The sequence below is a fragment of the Chinchilla lanigera genome, unplaced genomic scaffold, assembly GCF_000276665.1.
Source record: "Chinchilla lanigera isolate Chin_1 unplaced genomic scaffold, ChiLan1.0 scaffold00009, whole genome shotgun sequence".
NCBI classification, from domain to species: domain Eukaryota; kingdom Metazoa; phylum Chordata; class Mammalia; order Rodentia; family Chinchillidae; genus Chinchilla; species Chinchilla lanigera.
This window is the reverse complement of record NW_004955410.1, coordinates 10,571,595-10,590,321: the sequence shown is the minus strand read 5'-3', so window position 1 is coordinate 10,590,321 and position 18,727 is coordinate 10,571,595. Positions and strand designations below refer to the sequence as shown.

Genomic DNA, 18,727 nt, shown 5'->3' with positions numbered 1-18,727 from the left:
ACCGAAGTCCGCGGCCGCCCGCGCCCGCTTCCCGCGCCCCCCGCGCCCTGCATTTGCTTTTAAGGCTGGCTCTTGTTAAAAATAATGGGACTGAGTCAGGAAAGCAGTTTTCAGAAAACGCGTCGAGTGAATTCGGCTCATTTTCCAACCTGTCAGGAAGGGACGTCGAGTTTGTTAGGTCCTCGCAAGCAACATCCTGCTTGGGAAGTCAGTTTTAGTCCCTTCGTGGAGCACTCACAATCATTAACGTTAAAGGAGACTTATTCATGTGACCTTGGCAATGATCACGCTGCCTGGAGGAGTTAGTAAATTTACCAGGCACTGAAGGTTTCCTTCGAACGCCGTTGCCCAGTACATATTTCGGTGCTGATTTTCAGGGCCTTATTAATAGACAGCTGGCCTCCGTCCAGTGCGCGGGCAGGTTGTGTGTATAGCCAGCAACGTTTATGTCCCTAACTCTTTCACCCTTTGTTTTAATGATGAAGTCATAAGCGTAGAAACGTCTAGTTTCTTGTTAGGATGTTTTTAAAAAGTAACAGAAGCTCAAAATTCTTTGATGAGTACGTACACCATTCTCTGATTTCCTGCGTACACCACATTGCCAAAGTTTTGCTGCTTTTCTGAAAATCGAAATAGTGCTTTACATACAAAGGGCCACTTTAAAGACATGTTTGGTTTTTGGTTTTTTGGGTTTTTTTGTTGTTTTTTTTTTTTTTTTTTTGCAAACCTCGGTCCAGGACATTATTTGTGCATACAAAAATTAAAAATTGCAAGAGTGATTACATTATTTAACTGGGCTAATCAAATATAAAGATTAAGAGACTGGGGCTATGTATGGCCTTTGTAGAGAGCTGCCCTAGCATGTCTGAGGCCCTGAGTTCATTCCCAGCACCACAAAAACAAGGTAAAGCTTGAGAAGAAGCCTTAGATGTAGTATGCTGCTTTTGTTTCACTGAAGATTATAATTTATAGTTAATTTAGGTTTTTACTCAGGAAAAGACAGTTTATGTTTATGCTTATATTGTCAGTTTTTTAACATTACAGACTTTCTTTGAAGTGCTAGTGTTAGGTTCATTAGTTTTCTGAAGTATTTGGGAGAAAATCTTTTTTAAGCTTCTTAAAGAAATACTTTCAGTTTTATGCAGGAAATAATTTTGTGGTAAGACTGCATATTGTTAATGCCATAATAAACATACCCTCAGATATTTGAGTGTATTTACATACCAGCACTGTGCTAAACAGTAGCATACAAGCACGAATAAAATGATCTTTTTCTTATGATTTCTTGAGGGTGGAGGATACGAAAATTCCAAATGAGAATCCTGTGATAAAGGCGTCTACAGAGTATAGGAGAGATAATCTGGGGAGAGCTATATAGATGCAGGAACACTGGAAGGATGAGTGCTTGTTCCCTTGAGGAGCAGATGAGGGTTACTTTCCAGGCAAAGGGCATCTGATGTTCATTGGGGTGAAAAGTTGAAGGAGCAGAGCCCTGTATGTGAACTGAAAGTAACTGGGAGTTGGCCGGAACCTATACATACTGGGAAAGTGGTTATGGTTTGAGATGATTCTGACAGGTTCCAAAGGGCTTACTCCTTTTGGGGTTAGTCTTGAAAACTTGGACCTTTCCTTAGGAAAATGCCTATGTGGTAGTGATAGGTACAGAATATTGAGTGTTTATTGAATAATTTCCACTTAAGCCCGGAATCCAACTGAATTATATAACTTATATAACATCATTTTAGACTTTTTAATTTTGTTAGCTGTGTAGACAGTGGATTGGAAGGGTCAGAATTGGAGGAGGGAAATACATTGCATGAGAAATTATTAGGGCTTAAAATTAGTTGCAGTGAAGATAGGTTTAGAAATTAGAATATATTTAGAAAGTGAAGAAGGCGGATCTTTAAGACGACTGCCACATTTTTGGCTTAGGTTGGTAGTGGCCTCATTGTTCAAGGTAGGGCATTAAGCGAAAGAGGAGCAAATATTTGTGGAAGGTCAGTAAAGATATAAAACATCTTAAGATCATAAAGTGGTGTTATCCTTTGCACAGTTGTGGACCTAGAGTTTAAAATACTAGCATGAGCTAAACATTCAGCGTGTAGATCTGCCAGCAAAGAAAAGAAGGAATCACTAGACGCTGGAGAGCAATAACATCTTAGCATCGCTATTAGAATTTCAAGAAAAGAGTACTCAGTAGTGTTAGGAGCAGTGGACAAGTTAAGTCAAATAAGGAATGAAATGTGTGCCTTAGTTTTGGTAGTCAGGAGCCTGTTGGTGGCTTTAGCAAGAGCAGTTCCACATTACAGGCAAATCAGAAGCCACACTGAAGTAGGCTGAATGAGTATCTGGTAAGATAATAAAGACAGTGTATCCATAATTTGTCAAAATGGGAGAGCATTTAGTGGTATAAAAAAATTTAGCTTACAACTCAATTGCTTGAATGCTTTCTGTGGAGACAGTCATTGTATTTGTGTGCAGCAAAAGTCCACACTTTCCCTTTCATCACACAAAATGTTAAGTATGTCAGATTTACTAAAAAACATAATTTAACTGCTTCATCAAAGACATTCTTAAGTGAACTTTTTAAACTGCTAGTGTGTGGCCATGAAATACAGTTTGGTACTAATGCTGATTGTTACTAAGGCTCAGCAGGTTTATCCTCCAGTGCGTTTGCTTAAATCAAGGCAAATGTCAACACAGTGGAAAGTAAATAATACCATAGTATTCTTATGCAAATGTTTTACTTTTGTGGGTTTCTGAGTTTTGGGAGCTCTAGGAAGTCTGTAGGTTGAGAGTTGCTGTTTTAATATAAGGGAGACATTAAGAGGATCAGAAACAGAATAGGAAAGGCTATCTACCCACTATCTGAACTTAAGTTTACCTACAGCTGAGTCCTTACCTTCAGCTGAGTCCTTACCTTCAGCTGAGTCCTTACAAAAGGGCAGAAAGAGAAATAGCCACCTAGACCTAAAACTTGGACTAGTATTCTTGCTGGTTAGAAGCCTAGGTTTGTGATAACTTGCATATTTTCATATGTTGGTGATTTGGGGGCTCCCATCATAAGGTGGTGTGATGAACTAGAGAACTTAAGGCCTGGTAGAAATGATCATACAACTACTAGACAGAAATAGAAAGAAGAGACATAGCAAGTTGAGTCTGTATCAAATGCCCTAAAACACATGAAGGAAACTAAATTTTATATAAAAGCTCAAAGTTTATCAGTTGTGACAGGTACTATCAGTTTTCCATGAAGTGAAGGCACACTTCAAAACAGCCAGCCAGCTTGACAACAATCAAGATATTGATTCAACTCTAAAGGACATGAAAGTAATTGAACAGCTTGAAAAATATTTTAAAATAAATACGTTTAGGTTCATTGGAGATTTACAGTTCCATACACAGTTTAACAAGTCTTTAAGATTAAAGTTGACATAAAAATGTTTTCAGTGTATAATGATTAAGAATTAGAAAAACTATTTCAGCAGAAACATTAGAGTTTACTTTTTGTAATCTAAATTCTTGAAGGTCATAGAACAGGCCTAGTAGACTCTAGGACTGTCTGAGAGGCAAAGGGAGAAGAGTGAAACAAGCCCTTGGTAAGTGACTACATTACTCACTGCAGAGTGGGAAGGGACTGAAATATCCATGATAATAAAACATTTTTGGGCTGAGGATGTAGCTCAGTGACACAAGCACCTGCCTGGCAAGCGCAAGGTCCTGAGTTCAGTTATTGGTACCAAAACATCATCATAAAACATTTTTAAATTCTTATCTTTAGTAAAGGCTTCAGAGTTGACCCATAAAAATCAGTTCCTTGGCTCTGGGCATCTAATCTTAGGATTGAAAAGACAAAACTGTCATACTTCATCTTAAGTACTAAATCATCATCTGATTTAAAAGTAAAAACAGGGTACATAATCTGCTTCTAAATATTTAAGTTATATTTGTGTGTGTGTGTGTGTGTGTGTGTGTGAGAGAGAGAGAGAGAGAGAGAGAGACTGAGAATTGAACCCAGGTCCTTTTCACTGAGCTGTATCTCCAGACCTGTTTGCCTTCTGTTTTATTTTTGAAATATTGACACAGGGTCTTGGCAGGTGGCCAAGTTACCTCCCTAGCCTAGAACTTGTGATCCTCCTACCTCAGCCTCCCAGAGAGCTGGGATTAGAGGGTATGTGCCACTATGCCTGGCTCAATCATTGTTTTCATAAACTAAACAGTGAATAGAAGGAAAGGTAAGTAGATGACTTCAGTTCACTAATGAAACCTGAAAGCAGGGAGTGACTAAAACCATCTGAACATGTAAGTTAGATAAATTCCAGTGTTCCTCAGTAGAACCTCTTGAATGAGCAGGGTCTAGGAAGAGGCGTTAGACTGTGGCTCTGGCTGAAGGATGGATAACTCACTGAAAATCCCAGTGCTGTCCCGTTTTTTTGTTGTAAATTCTGTGTACATGTTTTTGCCCAAAGTCCCAGTTTGCATCTATAACTTAGATGCATATAAGTTAGTATGTTAAAGCAAATTGTATGCTCTGAGTAAAATTCATTCATATTTTAAAATCCCAGTTTCAGATACTATTCTGGTAATTTCTAAGTGGTTTTTTTTTTTTTCTTTTTTTGCCAAATTCTTATAATTTGATTAAGTAGAAGTTTTTACATTGTAATATGGGTTCTATTGTTTTTTATATATATTATCAGTCTGTAGTTTGAGGATTGTTTTGTTTTTGAGATAAGGACTTCCTGTGCTGTCCAAAGGAAGTAAGTACTTGTAGAACCGCCCTCATACAGTAAATGAATGAAACAAGTTGTTCAGAAGTAAAACAGGAGTGTCTTATTGATTACTAAGTAACCTGCTGTCCTGAGGGTAAGACAGTAGAGAGGAGAGCCTCCCAGAGTGCTGGGATTAGAGGGTATGTGCCTGGATGACATCTGTTGCTTGACTCCCAGCTGATTGTTTTTTGAGAATGTGGGTCTGATGCTGCATCTTTGGGGTTTCCCACACATTCACAGGAAATGCACAATTTAAAGGGCAGTATTATATCCTGATATGAAAAGGTTAACATTAAATTCACATTTTAAGAAGTAAATACTGGAAAGACTACACAGACGTATCCGCAGGCAGTAGAACTTTAAGTCCGTATTTAAGTCTACAAGTACACGTAAATAAACATTTGAGTATTTTCTACTTGTGCTGGTAGATAATAATCTCCAACCTGAATCAAAGAGGCAGTAGGATGTTTTGAGAAGTGACATGGTTGAATTGTCAGTTCTAAAATTATTTTGTGCTTTGTTTAGTATAAAGCGTATATTTTGTCCCTTTTTTGTATAAGAAAAGATAAAGACCAGAATTGCTAACGTGACACTTTTGTTTGTAACAAAAAGCTTGTTTTTTGTTTTTGTTTTACTCTTTTGAGACAGGATCTCACTAGGCTGGCCTCAAGCTTGTAGAGATCTTCCTGCCTCAGCCTCTTGCTACTAGGATTATAGCCAAGCCACCATGCCCAGTTATGAAAAGACAGCTTTGAAGCAATGGTTATAGAAGACTCAAAATATGATTTTATTTCTAAGTTTTAGAAATTTAAATTTTTCCTGAATTAAGTAGGTTCTGCCAGGTACACAGTGAAAAATCTCAAGCAAGACCAGGTACAAAGACATGTCAGCACAGCAAGGGAACAGTAGAGATGATCGTCTTAAAAGCAACACTGATAATACAGTACAGTCCCATTTATTCACTGATTTTTTTTAATTAATTAGGAAACTGGTTTTTTGTATTTTGTGTTTTATATAGCAAGACACATAAAAATGCCAGTAGTAAAGTTTAATGTGTAATAGAGGGAACGTCTGTGAGAACCCAAAAGAATAATGAGTTCTACCACAAGGAACTAGGTAGAGCTGATGACAGAGTGCAGGCATTCTATCCAGAGAAACATACACACGGAAGACATAAATATGTGTTGTGTTTCAGAAACAGTGAGTAGTATTGAGGGACAGAATCTTGCAGTACCTGGCAGGGAATGTATTGCAGATAAATCTAAAAGATAAATTTAAGTCTGGATGAGCCATGTGACTTAAGCCAAGTTGAAAAGTTTGGGCTTTTTAAAAAAAAAAAAAAAAAAAGAACTGGAAAACCAGTGAAGAAATCTGATTAAACAGGAATGACAGGATACGGTTGTTTTGAAACAGAGTCTCGCTGTGTAACCCAGCCTGGCCTTGAACTCATGGTAACCCTCCTGCCTCAGCCCCCTAGTGCTGGGATTACAGGTGCACGTCCCCATGCACAGCCCAATTTTTATTTCACATCAAAGTGACATCACTCTTAAGTACCTTTGCCTGATATAAATACAATGCAAAATTTTTTAAAATGCAAGCCATGTAGTAATTTTAAGTGTTCTATTAGCCACACTAAAAGTGGATGAAATTTATTTTAATATATTTTACCTAAGCAAATATATTCATATTATTTCAACAAGTAATCCGTGTAAAAATTATTAAGAAGGTGTTTCACTTTTTTCATACTAAATCTTCAAAATCCAGGGTGTATTTTATACTTAGAGTACATCACGATTTAGGCTAGTCACATATAAAGTGTTTAGTAGCCGCAGATAGCTGGTGACTACTTTACTGGGTACTGCACCTTCAGAGCCCACACCGTAGATGGTCAGTGTGATTAGAATGAAGTTAGAAATGAGAGATTAGTCCCAGTGAAAAATGACAAGGGTGTGAACAAAAATGATCATAGAAGTGATGTAGACAGAGGTTTCAAAAAATGGTTTTTATGTACACTTGCACAATGCTTTGGTTTTTTTTTAACCAGCATTCAGTTTCTAGGACTCATCTGTATCAGCATGGGCAGCCATAGTTCCTAGATATTTTTTACTGTATAACTTTCCATTGCAAGAATATACTGTTGTATCTTACCAATTTTCCTGCTACTTTTCCCCTTCCCACTTTGATATTATAAACATTGTCACTGTAAACATTCGTATACTGTATATGTTTCTTAGTATGCATGAGGAAGGGATTCTCATAGATCTGTAGACTAGTAAATTTCTTGTGATAATTATATGTATTACAAATAATTCTCTCCTAGTTTATAGCTTGTTTTACATTCAAAAGCTGACTTTTGATTTTAAGTCTTTTTTCTGTAGTTGAAATTAATCTCTAGTGATCAGTGTTTTTAAAACATTGTAAATTCTTCCCTATTTGATCACAGATTTTCCTGTTTTATTGACAGGTCTCACTTTGTAACCCAAACTGGCCTCAAACTTGAGCAGTCCTCCTGCCCCAGCCTGTCAAGTGCTGGGATTATAGGCGTGTGCCACCATGCCTAGCAGATTTTCCTTTTTAAAGACTTACTTTTTATGTTTAAGTGTTACATTTGTTGAATAACCCTTATTTGTATTTGATGTGTACTATTGTCCAATAAATTGTCCTCGCTGAGCAACTTAAGACATTGATCATCTCGGTTTCTATCAGGTGGAATCTGGGAGTAGCATAGCAGTGAGGTTTCCCTTAAAGTTGCAGTCAAGCTGCTGAGCACCCTTGCAGTCATCAGCTGGCCTGTATCTTACTCACGTGACTTTGACAGGCCATAGAGGCTGCACTTCTAAGCTCAGTCTTGTGGTTGTTGGTGGTCCGTGGCTCCATGGCTCATGGACCTCTCTATAGGTTGCTTGAATATCTTTCCATCATAGCAGTTGGCTTCCCTCAGGTAGTGAGTATGTGCCCAGTGAAAATATAAAACAGAAGTTGCAGTCTTTGTGTCTTAATTAGAAGATACCCATTTCGAGGAAAGGTGCTAGGTCCATTCCACACCTAAGGAAAGGGAAATTACGCTCCACTTCTTGAGAAGAGTTGTCTTAGAGTTTATGAACATGTCTTTAAAATCATTATATGCCTTTCATCAGTGATCTACAATGCCAACCCTGTTAGATATAATTTGTCTATACACAGTAACCCATTTCTGGCCTATTTTGTTCTGTTGGTGCAATTTGTGTATCTCATTTTTTTGTTTGTTTATTTATTCTTTCCTAATACCAAATGTGAGTTTCTGGCCAATACTTGTTTTTTGGCATTTTATTTTAGTGCTTATTTACTCTGAGAAATTACCCATTTTTCTATCTTTATCTATGGTTTCTTAACAGAAGACCCCCACCTGTGTGCTAGATATCACCTCAGGCTCTCATATCTGTACAAGCAGATCTTTTTTCACATATCTCTTCTTTATGGGGAAAAATTACCTTGATAGTTGTTATGATACTGATTATAGCACACAAGATTCAAGATCCTGGAATAATGTATTAGAGGCGCTAGTATTAAATGTGTTAGCTTTTCATTACTACAGCAAATTACCAGAGATTATTAGTTTTTTAACAAAACTTTATTTTGGCTTATGACTTCAAAAGTTCAGTCCGTGATAAGTTTGCCTATTCACTTTGGACCTGTGGTGAAGCAGCACATTTGCATTGAATTTTATCTACTACTTCCTGGGGTTTTGACATTGAGCAAACAGAGTTCCTGACCTCTTCAAGTTTCCATTCTAGGGAAAGAAACAAGCATGGTGTCAGGCAATGATAAAATTATGATGGAAGTGAAATACAGCAGTGTGCAGATGAAATAGTTACCCACGTTCCTTATTACGTGATGTGGGGAGGGCATACCCTCTCATAAGAGCATTTTGGAACAGGGGGCAGTGAGTTGGGTTATTAAACCATTTGTTCCAAGGAGAGAAAAGTCATTAGAAAGGCCCTGAGGGAGAAGTTTAAGAAGTAGCAGGCAGACAGTTTTGTGTAGAGAGATGAGGTAAAAGAAAAAGCAATTTGAGGTCCAAAATACTCACAGAAGAAAGAATTTTATATGAACTTTCATTTTTATTGGCAGATTTCAAAAACCATTGCAGGGGTTTGAGGAGAGGATAAAGTTTTCTAGAATTAGTTTTTAAAAGATAACCTTGGCTGCTGTGCTCATAATAGAAATTGGAGCAAGGACAGAAGCAGGGGGATCATTTAGAAGCCTGTTGCAAAATTCAGGCAAGAAGTAGTGGTTAGATCAGGATGTGGTGGTCAGATTCCAAGTATATTTTGAAAATAGAGCCGTTAGCATTTGCTAAAGGAGCAGGTCCTCAGTTACAGGTATTATAAAGTATCTGGGTTTTTAATTTTGTTTAGAAGAAAATTTAGAAAACAAATAGAAAAGGAATTAAATCATTTCTCTTTTGTTGCCTTGAAAGGTGACCGATGGTAAAATTTTCATGCATGACCTTTCTGTGTATTCAGAGATGTAGAACATGTGCAATGCAATGTTTACGCAAACTTTACTTGTGGAAAACGTTTTTCTCTATTGTTAAATAATCCGCCAGCATTTTATATCTTTATGGCCCTTTATATGAATGAATTGTTGTTCGTTTCCCTGTCAACGCTTAGGGTGCTCCCATTTTCTGTTTCTGTTTTTTTTCCTGTTACACATAGCATTTGAGAGATCATAATTCTTTTAGGCATCTGCATGATCAGGAAAATAATTTTCCTGTTACTTTTTGGGACTTGGAAATCCATAGACAGTGGGGCTTCACAAACTCACGAAGTGGGTCTCTGAATTCCATATCACTGTTCAGTAGATACATTCATTTATGAGAGAATGTTATATGGACCAGAATATAAATTTCTCTATTACATTCAAGGGAAAATAAAATTAATTTGTTGAGACTTGGAAGTAAATTTTTAAATATTTTTACTCTCTACATTTAGTTTATGATTAACAGTTTCTAGAATGTTGAGCCAGTTTTTGATAGTCGATGTACTTATTGTTTTAATGACCTTTGAGTACAGTAATGGTTCTTTTTCTTTCTTCTTCTTCCCCATATTTTGTGTAGATTGCTGCCATTTTCTCTTTTGCCACCTGTGGAGGTTTTAAGGGCAAAACAGAAATTCTAGTGTCTTGTCCTAAATTATCGAAGGAGAATAAAACTGTTATAGCTGCTTTCGGTTATCCATTCAGGTGAGTGAATTGTTTGTTTTTATGATTTAACAATTCTTTTTACTTTCATAGTGAATCATTAATATGTTCAACAATTTATTGATTGTGTAGAGGGTATTAGAAAACTTTTTATTTCATACTCAGTTGTGATTTTTGCTACTCAAATCATAGAACAGAGACCAGTACCTGTGTGCAAACTTTTCCTAGTATGTAATGAAATAAATACAACAGTTGTGAATAAGCATTTACAAAATTTGATAGCAGCGTGACATTGCCTTGACATTTTTGTCTCATCATCCCAGGATGGATTAGAAAGGAAAAGCTAAAGACGTCTGTCACTTTAGTGAGAAAAACCTTAATATAGAGAAGTGAAAATCTAGATTTCTTACGTTTTTGCAATTATTGATTAATATTCTTTGTGGAGGTTTTTTGGGTTTGTTTGGGGTTTTTTTGGTACCAGAAATCAAACTCAGGACCTTGTACTTGGCCAGGCCAGGCAGGCACTTGTGCCACTGAGCTATATCCCTAGCCCTCTTTATGGAGTTTTTAAGATGTGTATTTACATGAGGTAAAGAATTCCTGTTTTCCCTAACACAAAACCATACTTTCTTACTATTTTTTTGAGACAGGGTATCAGTATGTAGGTGAGGCTAGCCTTGACCTTACCATGAAGTCCAGGCTGGCCTTGACTCTTGATGATCCTTGTGCCTCAGCCTCCCAAGTGCTGAGATTACAGACATGCACTACCACGCCCAATTCTTACTCATAAATAAGAATGAACATTTAGTTTTGAAATCTTCTGTGTGACTTCAGTATTCATTGGAAATTTTACGGATATGTTCATTGTTTAAACTGGTATATGAATCTTCTTCCACTTAACTTACTTGACCTAAAACTCAATTTTTCTGTACAATAAATTGAAAGGGTTACTTTTTAAAGATATTTTAAAAGCTAAATAAAACCTTATATATGTCACAAAGGTTAAAATCTTATATATGTCAGATACTAAGTGCTAACTAACCATCAAAGCCTTTCCATGTGCTATCCTTTCTGTATAATTCTGGAATCTGGAATACCAGCACATTTAGATAAAAGTGTTTTTGCAATTTATGGATAGGGGAAATGAAAGGCATTGTGATTTTTTGAGGTAACAACTAATCCACGGTTTAAAATGTGAATCATTGTTACAATTGCTTTCCTAGGGCTAGTCACACAGACTGCCTTCTAGAAGAGAATGTGTCTCAAACTGTAAAATATTTGGTGTAATCTCACCTAATCTGCTAGTTTTTTTTAATTGCAGGAAAGTAGTGTCTAAGTGTGAAAGTGTGTAATTCAGTCTATAGTCAATCTATCATAATCCATTTACCAGGTGTAATTCATTATGTATATTGTGAAAATTTTAGTTCAAGTATTTCAATTCCCATTTAAAGGAAAATGTTCTTAATCTATTTAGGGAGTATTTTTGAAATGTCATTTCAATATTCTTCCTAATACTTCTATATCTGTTGGAGAGCCCAGTAATTCATACATTTATTTGAGCCTTTTTTTTAATAGGTTGAATCAGGCATCATTTCAGTCATCTTCAAATGTGTGTGATACAGTTTGGAATAGTCATGTTCTCGTAGGAGATTACTCCTCTTCTGCACAATTCTATGTTACATTTGCAGTCTTCGTATTCTTGTATTGCATTGCTGCCCTTCTGCTTTACGTTGGTTACACGAACCTGTACCGGGATAGTCGTAAACTTCCCATGATTGTGAGTAAGCACTTTGTCTTTTTATATGAGCACAATTTACATAAGAATATATGTTATGTTGAAGCTAAGTATAGGTATTTTTACTGGAAATCAAAATTCTTGACACAAGTACAGTTCAACGTATTTTGGTGTTTATTGTGAAGTTGAGCTTTCTTTAACCCAGTTCTTTAAGCTTTTTGATGATTTCAGAGAAAGATTTTTTAACCTGGAAAAACTCACAAGTGATAAAGCTTATTAAATCGCAAGTGAAAAAATTAACTGGAAATTAATGCCTTTAATTTGAAGAATTGCAGATCATATCAGTAGTGTTCCTACTCCTGACCTTTTTTATCTTTCCTCAGAGGCCCCTTTATGCTTTTACAATATCTTACTGAGTTTAATTGTCTATATCAAGGATCAGGATTTGGAAGCAGAGTCATACTTCTACGTTGTCCGTGGCAGCTTTCTTGCTGAAACTACTTAATTTAAATGTGACCCAGATAGCTCTTATATTTAGCATTAGTGCCATCCATGAGCAATTTTGAATCTTTGAGATGCCAGCAGAGGATTTGGATTTGAAATCCTGATACCCTTCATGGCTTCAGAACTTACTGAACTAGAAATAAAATAATCTGTAAGGTTCAGGAAATAGACTTAGCCCTAGATTATCAGTGGAGAATCCAGGATAAGCCACGGTTGTAAACTGGAGCTTCACAATAAAAGAATAGCTTCAAAATCAGTGTTAACTTAAAGGGAGCAGAGGTATTTTTGTGATACTAATTATACCAATGTCTGCTAATTATTTGTATGTACCTTAAAGGGAAAGCTATCTAAATATGAAGAGATTATTAAAGTCTTGTTTACTTATTTATTTTTTATTTTTGCTGCCTGGATCATAAGGATGCAAAGGGTAAGTAAGGAATAAAATAGTCTTGTATAGAGCAGATTTATTCTGTTTCTTATGTTTTGAAAGACATAAGAAAACTACATATTTTCCTAAAATACTTCTTGGTTGTTAAATATCTTTCAAAAAGATGGGCATAAGTTATTTAAATTTGCAATGCTTATTCAACAGGAATTATATTTTATGAATCTATATCATCTTTAGACTTATCATTTTATTTCAAAAAGTGACTCTGATGAGCATATAGATGATTATATCTTGTTTCTTCAGAAGATGTTTCTTGCCTTGTCAATAATTGAAAAATAAATTTTAAAGAAAATTTTGTCTAATAAACTTTTAAAAGTACTATACAGTCCCTCTTAAAGCCTCAGTTTTGGAGAGAGTTTTTCACTCTGTTAAAACTGTAAAACTGATGTAATTTACATCATTCTGGAAGTCAAAATCATTTTCTATTTAAAAATGGTCAGTGATCATATAAAGAGATCCTAGAGTTGGTTCCATAAATGTTTTTGTTATAACATGTAATGGATGCTTCTTACTTAAATTTTGAATTCTGCTTTTAATTTAACCATATAAAAAATAAAAGGCTTTTTTTAAAGATACCTAGATTTTTAAATATAGCCAAATATAACATTGATTTGGTACTGTTTATTAACAAAAAATATCCTTTTCAAGTAGTATTCTCGATTCTGTGCTAAGGTATTCCCAAGAGTATTTTAACTGTGAAATTTTAAATCTACTTCAGTTCTCTTTTAAGTAAATATAGTACTTCGTATGTATGTTAAATAGCAGATGCCTAAGGGTTCTCTAAGCAGTGTGTAATCAGGAAACAAAACCAAACAAAATGGGATAGCTCCAATTCTAAAAATCGGTAATGAATCATACCCTAACTTACAGGTAGGAGCAGGGCTGCCCTTGGCAGCTGCAGTTTTGCATTACAGAATTCCAGGTTATACTTCACTTAGATTGCACTGTGGCTACAGTCTACAGGAACCAGCTCTTTTTATTTTGTGCATCATTTTCAGAAAAGTTCCTGCTTTTGAACTAGAAGGAGGTCATTCCTTAAGCTATTAACGAAGTAGACTTGAAGAATGTAGTAGGAAAAGGAGAGAGGGAGAATAGTGTAATTTTTAGTAAGGAATTTGGAATACATGAAAATAAAGGGAACTTGACATAACATTGGTCAGAGGTATGACTTAGCCTAGAGAGAGTTGTTTAATGTATGATCACTTTGTATTATTTATCAATTCTCCAAAAGGCATGGCATTTCTAGCGCAAACAGAAAAGGTCTGTCTGCAGCAGAAGGTACAGCAGAGTACAGCACAGTGCCCCCACAGTGCCGAAAATGTCAGCTAAAGATACTTTAAGAGTTCAAATGCAAGACGCAGATACCTACATGTTTGTACAGGTGGTGTTTAGTTTTGATCTAAGCACAAGGTATTCAGTGCCGTCTTCACCAAGTGGGCAAGCTACATGGCATATCTTTTCTATCTCACAAGAGATTACAGATGCTTATCTAAATAAATGGCTTATTAAAGGTGACTGGCAAAGTAATTAAAATCTATTCCAGTATTTAAAAAACAAAATACTTCAGTGAAAATCCATAAAATTGTGTGCATTTAGATTTTTGTTGCATATATGAGCCTCAGGTGTATCCATCTGTTTAGAGTAGTAGTAAACCTGTAAACTTTATAGTACTCCTACTTTGGTTATTGAATTTCCAGGCTACCAAGCAAGGCATTATACTTTATATCATACAGATGGGTATTTAAAGTGTTACTTAGATCATTGTCATCAGTACTACTGAACAGAATTTTGTTTCCCCAGCAGAGAACATTAAGGAGAATAATTTTGCCCTTTTTCATTTTGTTGGTTTAATAAGAAACTATCCCAGATATTAAAACTTTTCATTTTACTCTTGGAAGTGTAATAAATAGCAAAGGATTTAGTGGAACATCTAGTAATAAGATGTCTTGGAACACTTTTTGGGTTTTTTGTTTTGTCTTTTTTTTTTTTTTTTTGTCTTTTTATTTATATGGTGAGCATTCTTAAAATTCATAGCCATGAATTTTTTAAAAGCTTAATTGTATTCTTTTCATCCTCTCATTGTCATCTCATAGAGAATTACATTTAATTAAAGTTAGGATTTTACCAAAACAGTATGAAGAAATAGGAGAAAGATAGGACATAGAGAAATGTATGCAAAGGATTAACAACCCTAAGCCATAAATTAAGGGACATGAGGACATGAGTGAAGTTTAGAGATAGTAAAAATGTGGTAGTGTCAGATTGTAGGTCTGAGGGGGTCAGGACTGTGGAGATTGGGATGCCAGAGAATGAGTGGGAAGGAGGTGCTGGTAGAGTGGGTGATCCACACTTCTCTATGGAAATACAGAGTTACTGATAATGAGGGGGTCTAAGGTATGATTTTGGGAGCAGGTGACTCAGGTAAGAGAGTGGTGAGAGCTGTGGAATGCTTTGGTTTCTACCGTAAAAATCATAACACTGTAGAAAAAAATGAGTCTTATTATCTTGTATCTCAGGTACTAATGCTAAGTATGACCTTTTTAATAAAGTATGAATAGGCCATTTTTTAGTATCATAAAGTTAAATGTAATCTCAATTTTTTTATGGTGGATTAAAATTTAATATTTTTAAATTGACTGTTCTTTGCTACTGTTTTTGTTTTAGGACTTCGTTGTTACTGTCATTGCCACTTTTTTGTGGTTGGTGAGTACTTCAGCCTGGGCTAAAGCTCTTACAGATATTAAAGTAGCTACAGGTCCCAAGATTGTTCAGGAACTTCTGCCGTGTAAACAGCAAGTACAGTGTCATTTTGTCTCTGTGACAAGTATGGGATCCCTAAATGTATCTGTGGTATGTATGCTGTATTTTTACGGTTTTTAATTATCAGTTATTAAAAAGCAGTAACTTCTAATAAATCTCTGGATAAATATATTGATTTTTATTTATACTAAGCAATCAGGATCAGAGTTACCATGTAATGTTTACTATTATAAGTGAAGAAAATTTGTTGAGAAATTATCTGTGAACAAGTTTGACCAAGATCTGCTTGAGTCTTACGTTTCACTAAAATTGACAGAGCAGGACTTTTGCTTGAAAGGCACTAATCATAGTCACTAACTTTTGTTAAAATCATGTACCAGATATTTGCTATCATATATTAGGTTATATAACCACCATAAAAGGAATGTGGAAGGTGGTGTTATTTTCAAATATGGCAGATCACCCAAGGGACTCAGCTAGTAAGTAGCATGCCAAAGTTTGAACCAAATCTGACTTTAGAGCTTGCCTTGTCAATGTGACTTACCCAAGGTACATGAAAATACTACTTCCATGGTTTTTAAAATAATCTATAAATTTTAGTCTATATTAAGTATTACTTTATCTGCCACTTCAACAAAATGCAGTTTAGTTTATTGTTAAATGTATTGTTAATATATGATATTGTATTATGTTTAGGGAGGTCTCATGTCTTTTAAAGAAAATGTCTTCTCGATAGAAGTCAGTACTGCCTGACAAAGCAGTTGCCCCAAATTTTGCTTTGTTAAGTTCGTGATTTAGAAGTCAGTATATTGATACTGACAATGCTTTGATCTGAACAATTTCAGAAGTGTTTTTGTATATAAATATACAAAAAGATAAAGCATGTGCCCTGATATAGTCCTTTACAAATAATATTGTTAATATCTGTAAAGGACTCTGTTAAAATGAAGTAGCTTCAGCTTATTCATCTCTAATACTTCTAGTCAGATGCAGATCTGAGAAGATTACTTTCTTTGGCATCGATCAGTGCAGAGTGGGAAGCAAAGTTCTAGACAGCTGTTGGGTTGAAGTAGAGGAGGTGGCACTGGGGGAAAAAGGAGGGAAATAGGAAAAGATACGCAAGACAGCTTGTAGCCATTCCAGTCAGGAGAAACATGAGAAGGGCCCAAAGAAGGAGGCCTGGAAGGATGAATACAAAGTGATTAATACAAGTAGTTTCAGTGTTCTTATTTTAATTTTTTTTTTTTTTTTTTTTTGGTACGGGGAGTTGAACTCAGGACCTTGCACTTACCAGGCAGGCATTTGTGCTACTGAGCTATATCCCCAGCCCTAATGTTCTTATTTTAATCCCATAATTTTTATAACAATGAGCATGCAAAAATAAAAATTTTTAGGTATGATTTTTATGTGTTAACAGATTTAGAACTTTAGCTTTATTTAGTTGGGAGTAAGTCATATGTCCAAATTTTATACATGCAAGAATAGTCTTCTTTATTCTACTTCTGAAATAAAACAATGCACTGCCTAAAGTTAAAAAGAATACTAAACTGGTTAAGCATTAGATTTTTCACATTGATTTTTCTCTTTCCTAGATCTTTGGCTTCCTGAATATGATACTGTGGGGAGGAAATGCTTGGTTTGTGTACAAGGAGACCAGCTTACACAGTCCGTCAAATCCTTCTGCTTCCCATGGCCAAGGAGGGGCTGCACCTCCTCCCGGAATATAACCCAGAGAGAAATACACTGAACCAAACTTGTGTCTGTACCATGACTTGTTGCCAACATCTTGAGAAGCGTTTTTTTGGGAGTTTTTTGTTTTCCTTTTTTTTTTTTTTTTTTCTAATAAAAGTAACGGCTTTTCCAATAAATTGATGGGTTTTAAATTTTGCTGCTTTTTTTACATAAAACTTGTGCCTTTCCTAGACATCTAAGAGTAAATGTATTGTTGCATGTAAATTTGAAAGTTCAGGGGTCTGTTATGAGATGATACATGTTTTTAAATGAACAGTAATTTTTTCACTTAAGCTGTTCAGCTTTCAAAGTGTTTACAACCTTAGGCCTTAGCATATCTGTACTCAAAAAACAATTATTTTGTCATTTCATAATAGGAAGAAAATCTTTATTTGGAATATACACTACTGTAAGTTTGTATAAATCATATACCTAAGACCTGTCTTTAAGAAAGCCTTAATTACATAAAATGTATTTAGAGGAAACATTTAGTTCAAATTTTGTGTCTGAACATTGTTATGTTATAAAAATGTTTAGTTGCAAAGACTGGGTATATGTTTTGTTTGTGTTTCGTTTTTTTTTTTTTAAATGACCTGCTGTATTTAATAGGTGTACTAAAACTGTTAGAATTAGAGACTTGGAAATGTCTAACAGAGGTGTAGTTAATTTAGTACTTCTGTTACATGAGGTCTGAGCTATGCTGGTGAGTGGCTTAATAGGCTTGCTAGAAGTGGAAAGAACCCACTTCACCTACATTCTTTATGTGGATAGGCATTGCTCTCAGTGATGTATCTGTTGGCTCTCTTGTTACTTATGCCATGTAAGTGCAGGTTGGGACCTGGTCTTCCAAAAGTAGTAAAATAATATACCCTTTTTTGCAGACCTTATTCAGAGGGTTAAGAATATTACAGTAGCCTTTTACTTTTAAAACAGTTAATATTAGAGTCAGTGAAATTGCCTCTTTGAGTTTAACCTCGATATTGTGAAAATAAATGTGATTTGGATTTCATGTTAATATTCTTATTTTACAAATGGATGGTTAAGAAATTATGCATCATAAAAGAACTTAAGTGAGCAATATTATGAGTATACTGTCTGCACACACATTTGAGTATATTCTGTATAGAGTGCTTATTCATATTTTGCTTTTTGTTTTATAGAGATCTAGACTTCCTATTATGTGATTGTTTATTTGAAGCACATCTTGCTATTACCTTATTTTTGTTGCCTTTATTCCTGACATCAATGTCAATATGAGAATGTGTATGTTTTATGCAACAAAGTTAATAAAGAAGCTAAAAGAGTGCACTGACTGTTACATTACAGCCAAATCTTTATCTCAAAGCAGTTCAAAGGGGAACTATTTTCAAAGCAAGAAATAAAATTACAATAGTGTTTAAGCATTTGGCAGGAATAAAACAAAAACGCTTGGGCACTCTGCTTCTATTCCTTTTTCATTCAGTCTCATTTTAAAAGCCCTTATTTGTAATTATCAGGCTAAGTTTTCCTACTAACCCTCTTCTAATTGACTATTCAGTTAGGCAGCTAAGATTCCTGATTAAGAATATATACTCTGGAGCCAAACTGCCCAAATTTGAA

At 35.3% G+C, this 18,727-nt stretch overlaps 1 protein-coding gene across 1 annotated transcript in view; it reads left to right on the top strand.

The window, feature by feature from the left end:
• Sypl1 (synaptophysin-like 1) overlaps positions 1-18,434 on the top strand; it is a 19,091-nt gene extending 657 nt beyond the window's left edge. The window contains exons 3-6 of the mRNA XM_005377266.2: positions 9,868-9,992; positions 11,526-11,727; positions 15,302-15,487; positions 16,990-18,434. Of these exons, the coding sequence (XP_005377323.2) occupies positions 9,868-9,992; positions 11,526-11,727; positions 15,302-15,487; positions 16,990-17,124 (648 nt within the window). The 3' untranslated portion in view covers positions 17,125-18,434. The remainder of the gene's footprint in view (positions 1-9,867; positions 9,993-11,525; positions 11,728-15,301; positions 15,488-16,989) is intronic.
• Positions 18,435-18,727: the final 293 nt, after the last annotated feature.